The 10,371-nt window shown below is 36.0% G+C and overlaps 1 protein-coding gene and 1 long non-coding RNA gene across 2 annotated transcripts in view; one reads left to right on the top strand and one right to left on the bottom strand.

Annotated features, from left to right (window-relative positions):
• LOC110097079 (probable acyl-activating enzyme 16, chloroplastic) overlaps positions 1 to 9,019 on the top strand; it is a 23,354-nt gene extending 14,335 nt beyond the window's left edge. Inside the window, exons 2-4 of the mRNA XM_020823311.2 lie at positions 4,137 to 4,328; positions 8,039 to 8,153; positions 8,730 to 9,019. Coding sequence (XP_020678970.1) covers positions 4,137 to 4,328; positions 8,039 to 8,153; positions 8,730 to 8,821 — 399 coding nt within the window. The 3' untranslated portion in view covers positions 8,822 to 9,019. The remainder of the gene's footprint in view (positions 1 to 4,136; positions 4,329 to 8,038; positions 8,154 to 8,729) is intronic.
• On the bottom strand, positions 4,794 to 10,365 carry LOC110097087. Its single transcript, XR_002303169.2, has 3 exons — positions 9,717 to 10,365; positions 9,026 to 9,572; positions 4,794 to 5,038 (listed from the first exon to the last, which is right to left on the bottom strand). It is a non-coding gene; the product is annotated as an uncharacterized LOC110097087 (long non-coding RNA).
• Positions 10,366 to 10,371: the final 6 nt, after the last annotated feature.

Genomic DNA, 10,371 nt, shown 5'->3' with positions numbered 1-10,371 from the left:
TAAGAACAAATAATCAAAGAAAAACCATAAAAAATAACCTTAAAATAGAAATCGGACGGTTTGGGGTCGGACGAGCAGAGGCGATTCGGATTGGGGGCGGCGGTCGGATTTGAGGCAGACAAACTTCGTCGGCGGCAGTCGGATTGGGGGCGGCGGTCGGAGGAGATTCGTCGTCGGCGGTCGGACGAGCGGAGGCGAGCCTAGGAAAGAGCGAGCGACGGGAGAGCGAGCGACCGAAAGAGAGAAGGAAAGAGTTAAAATGAAATGCCAGGTGCGGGGCTGGTCGTATTAGGGCTTCTACCGGCGGTTTTCCGGCGATTAGGACCGCCGGTAAAAAGTCACTTATCAACGGCGGTCCCAACCGCCGGTTCTTGTTGATATCCGGCGGTTTACCGTCGGTTTAGGGACCGCTGCTATTACCGCCGGCTTAACATAGCAAAATCACTGGTGAGGCCGTCGTTAAAAGCCGACTGCCAGACCGCAGGCTATGCCGCCGGTAAAACCGGCGGTCCATAAACCGCCGGTTAGAACCGCCGGTATTGGGCATTTTTCCTGTAGTGATCACTGAAGACTTACCTGAAATATTTTAAATTTATGGTTTGAGTTTACTAAGTAAACTTAGTGGGTAACTATTAAAATAATTAACATGAAAATAAAATATACATTACATATAACATTTAATATATATTTTATTCATTTCCCTTCCTTATTTTTATTTTATTCGTTTCAGTCAATTTATGCATATCATATTACAATTCTTCTTAACCTTTATAGAGCTTTAATATTTATTCATTTTTCTATTTCATTTGTACATGAGCACCGTCTAAATGTACCGAAGGTACAACTATTTTCATTTTACTTTTCCTTATCCATAACCTTTTCCTTTTTACGTGCACAGGTATGTTGCTTCCCCAGCCAGTGTCATACGGGGGTGAACTCCTGTAAACTTTTGCATGCATATCCTTTTCCTTTTTCATTTATTTTTCATCCATTCATATATAATTCATTCATATATATATACTTTTTATTTACATGTACGAATCATATACATATATATGATTGTTTTCTAAACTTCACTTTCTATTTCTTTGACATGCTCATTTCTACATATCCTTTTCTTTCGCATATTTATACTTGTACATACCATTGCTTATTTCAAGTAATCATTTTCAACAGTAAAAGGAAATATATAGTATAAACAATTACATATCAACTTCTTTCAAAATGAAAATAGAAAATGAAATAAAGAAAATTTAAACTTTTATAAATACCCACTTTAGGTCTTCTTCCAATAATCGTGTAGTTTGGAAGTCGTTAACTGTTCACAAGAATAGAACAAATTAATTAATATTAAATCTCAATTTGAATAATTCAACAAATATTGAATTTCTTTCATACCTCATAACATGTTCTCTTTCTTATTGAATTCTTGAAGCACCCAACTCCTTTAACTTGGTTTAGTCCCTTCTAAATTTTCTCAAATTTCTAAGAATTTAAATAGTATAAATTTTCATAACACTATTATGCTTTAACAAAAATATCTAAGAAAAATTATATGAAATACATTTTACTTACAACGAGGGGATCTTCCAAATCCCAAAAACTTTATTCTTCTCCCTCACAAATCTCCTCTTCTTGCTTCCAAATGTCTTCCTTATTATTAAATTGAATGTTTACACTAATTAGAGAAAATATTAGGAACAATTTATAAAAGATTTGGGAAAACAAACTTTTTCCCCATTTCCTTCCAATTTGTTCCTCTCTTCCACCGTCGTTTCTCTCAAACCCTTGCTTCTATAACAATAGGAACGAAAATGAGTTGTTTAATCTTACCCTCCAATGCAATCATTTGTAAGAAAATTTCCCCAAGCCTTCATGCAAATTGGCCGTCTGCCCGCTCCTCTGCTTCGTTCACGAAATGGAGTTTTACGGACCCCTGTTGGGTCGCAACCTATTAATAGAGGCTGGCCGGTTCGGTTGAATCGGCCCAGCCTAAACCGGTTATTACATAATAATTGGATGGCTATAATAATTTGAGTTCCATTTACGGACTTAGGGTTTTATTAGATTTTGCATATGATTATCACATGGCTATTGGATATCCTCTAACGAAGAAAGGTCTTTCCAACAAATTATGAATCTCTAAATTCCTCCATCTAATGTAGTGATGATTTAGTTTTTTAAAATCCATTATGTATACTGAGACCTCAAGTGACGAGATGACAAAGGAGTCTGTGAAGGGGTATTAAACTGGCACACTAGTGCTATTTGCATAGAGAATAATAATATCGGAGACTTGACCATAATATAATGTTAAATATGACATGTTTTGCATTAAAAAAATGCAAACATCAATTGGAATATTTATTTTATAAGTACTATTATTTATCTTTCTTATAACTATATAGGCTTTTTAGTGTTCCAGTCGAGAATCTTTCAACCCTAACTTTAATTAAAATGAAGCCTCTCTCCTTAAATTATATCTATTATTTATGCGCATCAATATCATCTTTGTATTTATCATAATTTTATGTGAGTTTTGTAAAATTTTAGGAGTAAGTTATGCATATTTTGTATGAATGATGATGTAAATGTACTAATCCTAAAGTGAAAAAGATTGGTCAATTAGTTCAATTAGCTCTCTTTGTTCATATACGATGGTATGAAAATGACTCATATTGTTCACTGTTAATAAGACTATCATACGCAAACTTTGCGGCAAGAAGAACAATATCCAATTCCCAGCTAGTGATACTGTTAGTTATTAAGTCCTAAACAAGTTTTCCAAGCTTTCATTGACACTGCCAGTCTATTTTTAGTCTGTGGGTGATAGGCTATAGAAAATAAGAGTTTTGTGCCAAGTTCATTCCATATTATTTTTCATAAATAGCTTCTAAATCTCACATCACAATGAAAGATAATGGTTTTAGGTGTTAGTTTTTTGTTTGCGTTTGAAATATACTTCTAAAATCCACAAACACATTTGCCCACTCTCTATGCGATTTCATGAACACAAGAACATATTTATTGAGCAAGTTGCATATTTTTATTTCATAGAATAAATCGCAACACAACAACTTTACATCACTCAATGTATCCTTAAGGTTGTTTGATTAGAGGAAGATAAGAAGAGATGATATGGATATAAATATGTCGAAAGAAGATTGAATAAATCTTCACCTTCAAGTAAAGAGTTCACTTGACTTCACCATGTATTTTAAGGTTCTTCGGTTTCCTGAAGCCTCAACTATGAGAGAAGGGAAAAAGGGATATCTTTGTCAGGCAACTCAATTGTGTTGTAATTGGCTTGAATTTTAGGCGTACAATATTCTTCTTCTTACTATAGGAGGAATATTTAAACTCATTAGAAGTGGTTACACAAGATAGACTTTGTCTAAGTTATCCTCTGAAGAAGGGAGAGGTGGCTAGCCCTCTTTGGATAAGCATGAGTTGGCCTTTTTGTCTTTTAACTTGGTTGGTAACCTGTAGCCTCTCATTATCTTCTTGACTTCACTTAAATTTCCTTGAATTTAGTCTCGTGTGATTTGGCCTTGTGTGTATGGAAAAATTTGACATAGCGGACTAATGATGTTTAAGTTGGCCCCCAACTAGTTTAGTTAGATTTGAGTCAACCCAAAACAGCCAATCTTTGGCTTGGCCATTTCTTATGGGGAGCTTTTTGAATCACTTGTGGTGTGAAAAGTGTGATAACAACTTACTGATGTGGATTGGAGTAGGGGAGGTTGCAATCTCTTGTGGTCATATTGGACAATTGTAACTACTTCCAGATGGCATTTGTAAGTCAAGGGGGTGGTAGAAAGCCCTGTTGTTGGTAACTTGCACCCTCTCATTATCTTCTTGAGTTCACTTCAATTTCCTTGGATGTAGTCTTGTGTGATTTGGCCTTGTGTTTTTGGAGAAGTTTGACATAGCCGACCAAAGGTGTTTAGATTAGCCCTCAACTAGTCTAGTTAGGTTTGAGCCAACCTAGAGTGGCCAACCTTTGGTTTGGCCATCCCTTATGGAGAGCTTTTTGAATTACTCGATGTGTGAACAACCCCGCCCTATAATGCTTTATGCTAGTAAACGTAACTCTTTTTGTTTTTGGTAATAAACAGCTCTTACTTGCAATGTAGGCGCGCCATGCATTAAGAAGGAAATGCTCACCTCTGTTGGATGCGGCATTATTGTCTAATTCTAGCGCTTTGTCCTCAAATGAGTGGAGGGCTGTTCCAGATATTTGGAAATCAGCAACAGAAAAATACGGGCATCGAACAGCTGTAGTGGATCTCTACCATGATCCTCCCACAGAACTAACTTACAGGCAGGTAAGGAGATGCTGCTTCCTTTTTGAAATCATATAGTAAGTTTCATTGGTTGATTGATCCCATCTTGTATTCCTTGGTAAATTCTAAAGTTTATAACTCTATAAACTTGTCTAGCATTGTGATCACATTTGCTTTTCTTAATATAGTAGACTCAGTTTGTGATGTTCGCACAAATAGCTATTGAATCACAACTAAAAAATGATTCAGTTTCATATTTGGTTGGCTACGATTAATAAATTTAATATGCTTCTCCCTTTCGAATCATCTATGCTAGTTCAATTCCCATCGTGTGATAGCTTTGTTTATGTCCTATTCATTAATGCCTAATATTGAATTTCCTTAATTGCTACCTAGGTGTCACGACCCGGCCCGGCTAGCCCGATAATATCGGGGCGGGAACAGACGATCGTACGGAAGAGCATTAGAAACATAAATCAAATACATTAGATAAATAACATCAGTACATAAATATCATCCATAAATAAGAAAGAGCCACTAAAACAACATCAAATACAGATAATCCCAAACAGTTCAGATCATCTCAACACCAATAAAAACTTTTGAGTCAACATTTCATAAACTTTACATACTGATCATACCCAGATACTAATTCAAACCTTAGACTTAAAGCATAAAATAAATGGAACCTTTCATCCTGAGGTCCCCTACGACGATACATGTAAGGTCGTCGTGCAGCCATTACTTTTCTCCTGAAAAAGATTTCCAAAACGAGGAATGAGCTAAAGCTCAGCAGGTAAATCATATCACAATTAATTTCATAAGATGCATATATTAAAAACATTTACAATTGAAAACTAATTCATTTCATTGAGCGAGTCATAACATGTACTATTCATTTTTCCTTTCATTCTTTCCTTTAACAATTGATTTCTTTCATTCATTTCTTTTCTCTTTCATATGCAATGCAAAATGAAAAAAATGAATATGCTAATATATCATCCGTCCCGGAAGTAACAGTTTTCGTACTTGATCAGTACGCAGTCAAAGTTTTGCCATTTCCTTTACCATTTGGCTCCGCAGAACCCCATTACCATTTGGCTTTACAAGCCCATTACCATTTGGCTTTGAAAGCCCCATTACCATTAGTTTGGTACTTCGCGGATCAACATGCTATGTAATTTTATTTCATTAAATTCTTTTCATTTTCTTTCATATCATTTCATTTATTCATATACTTAATTGTCTTCACATTAATGCATGAAATGAAAGCATGAACTGGGTATTCTTAAAATTAGGAACATCAAAACATTGACAGTAGATAAAATATTGACAGTAAAATAAACATATGAAATTGCATTCTAAATATGAATAAAATCTAACACTTATAATTAAAAGGGGTATGAATACCTACCTAAACCAATGTGGCACGCTTGATACAATTCTTCCACCTTACCCTTTAATGGTCACTACCTAAGAAAGATTTATAAAGTAAATGTGTCACAATCATAAGTCAAATTCCTAAGTCAAATTGCTAAACTCGGCATTTTCCCTTTAACCATTCCTAACGACAATTAAAGGATAATTAATTAAATAAACGTTGATTTTCGGATTTAATAAATAACTAAATTTTGAAAATTCATAAATCCTCAATTCATCCAATTATTTATTTTAAATTGATCTTAAACATATTAATAATATAATAATAATTTTCGGATTAAAATAATCCTAAAAATTAGAAAAATGAATTTTCGATAAAAACTTAAAATTTTTCTTTAAAACATTTCCTAAACCTTAGGAATCATTTTCATAAAGGTGCATTACAAAATTAAGGTTTTAGGTCAAAAACCCTAGTTTCTAAATCTTCCAAAATTTCTCAAATCTCTAAGTTTTTAACGTTAAAATATTCCTCTAAACATTTCTTAAAGATTTCGTGAAGAGATTTCGAAGAAAATTCCAAAATCCTAAAAACCCTAGAAATTTCATTCTCAAAAATCTAAAGATCTAAAAGGTTTCGTTTGAAAAGAATCATACCGGAGTAATCCTCTCGTCGTCCTCTTCGATTTGACGTAAAGCTCTCGCCGGAAAATCGTCGCCGGAGTCACCCTCGCGGAAGCCGCCCGTCCGTCCGTCCGCTCCCTCTCTCCGTTCGGTCCGCTCGTTTGCATGAAATGAGAAGGGAGGAGGGGTCGGTTAAGCCTAATAAGAGAATTTGGGTTTGCTAATTACCATACTACCCTCACTTAATTAATTTCGGCAATACACAATGATAAGGGTAGTTTCGGTATTATTTGGTTTCTAAAATTAATAACTCCAAAAATAAGCAAAATTTGGTATAACTTCTATATACCAAAACGATCAGAATTTTGCGTAGGATTTTCTAAAATTAATTTCGTTGCATTCCGTTAACGTTGAAAATTTACTTAAACCTCGTTGCGACGCTTTGAAAAGCGTGCAACGACCCATTAAGGTTATTTTCGGGTTTTACACTAGGTTAGAAAATAAGTGGTCCTAGAAGATATCTACTTCTTTTACTCTGTTAACAATTTAAGCATGAATACTAGCTTGCATCTCTCCCTTCTTAAAAAAGAGGGCGTATCCCTGCCCAATGCTCTTGCACTAAGGAATGAGAAAGGTTGGCGTATCTAGTCACTTGCATTATAAAGAGGCTTTCAGTTTCAAAAACTAATACTCTTGGTCACAATTGGACAACCTAACCATTGTTTTAAGACTCTTTCCTCTACATCTATCTCTTATTCAAAATATTTTTTTTTCTACATTTATCTCTGATTTGGTATCCTATATAAAAGTTGTTTTTATTTTTATTGCATATTACATAGACAGTGATGGCAAGCATGATAATCGTTGGGGAGCAGTAATGGCTTGTGTTATGGGTAATTTTTATTTAAAAAAATTGAAAGCAACTAAAAATCACATAAAAATTTCTTTGAGTATTTTAACAAATAACTTGCTTTATTTTTGAAAATAAAAATAAAAACAATTGAAAAACATAAGCCAAACATATTTAAAAAAAGAGAACAAAAATAAATAAAATGATCCCAAATGATCTCCAAAGTCTTATGATCCCTGTTATATCTTTACAGCAGTTAACCTATTTTAATTTCTGTAAGTATTGCTCAATCTTTCAGAAAATATTGTTTGATGTTCTTTTCTAAATTGTTCGTAAATAACATCCTAATATCCCAATATTTTTATCGCCTTTTTGAAAGGCATTTTTGTGGGTTTTAGATTTTGAGAAATCAGATGCTAACCGAGGAAAACACGTCATCTATGATTCAATTGCCATCTAACAGCTTGAATGACGTGTATCTTATAATGCCCTAATTTTTTCGAAATGATAAGATTAAACTTTCTCTCAGAATTATACCTTAGTTTTTGCACATCTCAAAATTCAGCAAAATCATATTTATTTCATTCTATGCTTTATTTTGATCATTTTGATATATAGGAGTGTTAAAAATGATGTAAAAGAGGGTTTTAAGTGGTATGTATGTAAATATAATAGTTTAGGTGTTAGATATGTAATTTGAATTGTTTTGAGTGTTATGTATGTAAAAATCCCAAAAGTTTAATAATAAAATCATTGTTTTGCCAGATTTGAAGCAAAACTAGATTATCTAATAGCATTGTATGCTTGATCAGTAATCTTAAGCATTGCTCTTTCATAGGGTGCAGCACATTTATAACATTATTCTCTTTGTAGTATTTTTTTTTTTCCTTCTCTTTTGCAGCTTGAGGAGGATATTTTGGATTTTTCTGAAGGCTTGAGAGTTGTTGGTCTTCTTCCAGAAGAAAAGATTGCCCTATTTGCTGACAATTCATGCAGGTGGCTTGTTGCAGATCAAGGTTCTTCCTGATTATGTTACCTTCAACATGATTTTATATCTGCTTGCTTTATATCTTGAAATTATCAACTTCACTATTTTTATTGCTAGTGGTTTATAGCAAACATGTGATGAATGTTTTGAGTGTAGCTAATATGCCAGTACATGATTTCAGTTTGTGGTATAACACAAGAACCTGTGCTCCAAAACTTTTTTCTCTGTTTCAATCATTTTGATGTCACCAATTGGTTGCATGTGACAGCATGGTAACAGAAATCCAAGCATTTTATTGGTAATCCTATCTTTGCATCCAAATCTTGGTCCTTGCTCCGTGAACTGAGCTAATCTTTTTTGGAAATGTACAATTATTTCAACACTCAACTATGGTTGATGCCTTGATTTTTGTTGACAGTCAGACTCTATTACCTCTTAAGAACAGGCATACGGTGAAACTTTTTCAGAAGTTGTATGATCTTTTTACATTACATTGTTATAAATTTGAAGCATAGGAAAATAATATGCTTTGAATTAGAAGAATGATTAGTGGCTAATAATAAAAAGGTCATGCCTTGCATCATGTAATGTTGATACGTTTCAGGTACCATGGCCACTGGTGCTATTAATGTTGTTAGAGGGACAAGGGCATCTAATGACGAGCTAGTGAAAATTTACAACCATTCAGACAGGTAGCTGGTGAATTTTAATAACCAATTCTGCTTGGATCCTTTCAATTAATGGTGCTATAGGCAGTTTATATTTCAGCCATGCCACTTACTTTTATTTGTTTTGTCTATAGTACATATGCTAAATTATCATGCTCATTATTAATAAATTCAATATGACCATTCATTAAAATAGAAAAAAGAAATGTTGGCCTCAATAATGAAACACTACCTTGCTATCTCTGCATCGCACTTAGCAGCCCGAACCAGCCTCCATTCTTCTATTTCCCATTCTCTTTGTGCACTGTGGCTTCAATCAAACTCATGCGCGCAAGTCCCCGAGTTTGAACCTCCCTCTCTCCCCCGTTCCTCACCCACGCGAGTCAACCTCTGTTCGATCCCTCGCATGCGACCCAGCCCCCTCTTCTTCTTTCGATCCCTCAGCATGCCGAACCAGTAGCCTCGTCCTCCTCTCTGTACGAATACACGAAGCCCACATGTTCCCACTTGCTGACGACCCTTTGCAGTCCCTCTCTCCACGGAACCGCCAACCCAAACAACACAACCCAGCTCCCACTTGAAGTTACTATCTCTTTTCCACATCTCTGAACGACAACCTCAATCTACACACGTCCAAACCAACACCTCACCTCATCATTTGCCATTCAACCGTCTTCTCCTCCGACTCCCTTTGCTGCAAATCAAAACCACTACTTTTGCTCCCGATCTTACAGGCCTGCTTGCGCACAACCACTTCAACCATCTCCTTGTCGGCGAAGCTGTTGGAATAAAAAAAATTAAATTAAAAAATGGAAAAAAAAAAAAAAAAAATGAACAGTACGTCGTCTCCACATTTCTGAAGCAACCGCCTGTTCAAGTTCGCATAAAATAACCAATAAATGAAAAGAAGAGGTTACACTCACCTGCAGTTTGAATTCCCATCTGCCTTGTTCGACTTCGGCACTCGCCTCCCGTCCTGTCTTTTATGTGCGATCATCCTTCCGGCCGAGTGGACCCGACCCCAGCCCTGACCATCTACATGCTAGCAGCCTCTAGCAATTGCGAGAGGCGAGCGATCTCCCTCTTCCTCCTACCATTGAACCGCGACACCAACTAGCATCACCTTCCACCTGCGACCAAATTGCGGCACGCGCCTGCCACCGAACTGCGGCACTCGCCTGCGATTAAACCGCGACACCAACACAACTTTTGCCTACGCCCTATCTGTGACCCCCATGCGAAATCGTGCGAGCAGTCCAGCCATCCGACTCTAGTAACCATGCCACGACCATGACCAGCCTTGCGCGCGTAACCCCCTCGGCTTCGATCGTGACTCATGCCTCTCATAGCCCACCGACACACGAATAAATCATTCCTCCCAGCCGTGTAATCCCATTCCTCTCACACATGAACAAGCCTTCCTACACCGTCTGAACCTTCTCAATTCCACTCCTGCTTCTCTATTTTTTGAAATCGTGAGTAAGCGTGTGAGTGGGAGGGAAATAGTTGTAAATATATTTGTATGTATATAGAATAAAAAGAAACTTAAGCCTCCCAATCGCAAATTGATTCCGAGAT

Source organism: Dendrobium catenatum, unplaced genomic scaffold (genome assembly GCF_001605985.2).
Source record: "Dendrobium catenatum unplaced genomic scaffold, ASM160598v2 fragScaff_scaffold_0, whole genome shotgun sequence".
In the NCBI taxonomy this organism is placed as follows: domain Eukaryota; kingdom Viridiplantae; phylum Streptophyta; class Magnoliopsida; order Asparagales; family Orchidaceae; genus Dendrobium; species Dendrobium catenatum.
The sequence above is the reverse complement of the archived record's forward strand: the minus strand, read 5'-3'. Positions and strand labels throughout refer to the sequence as shown.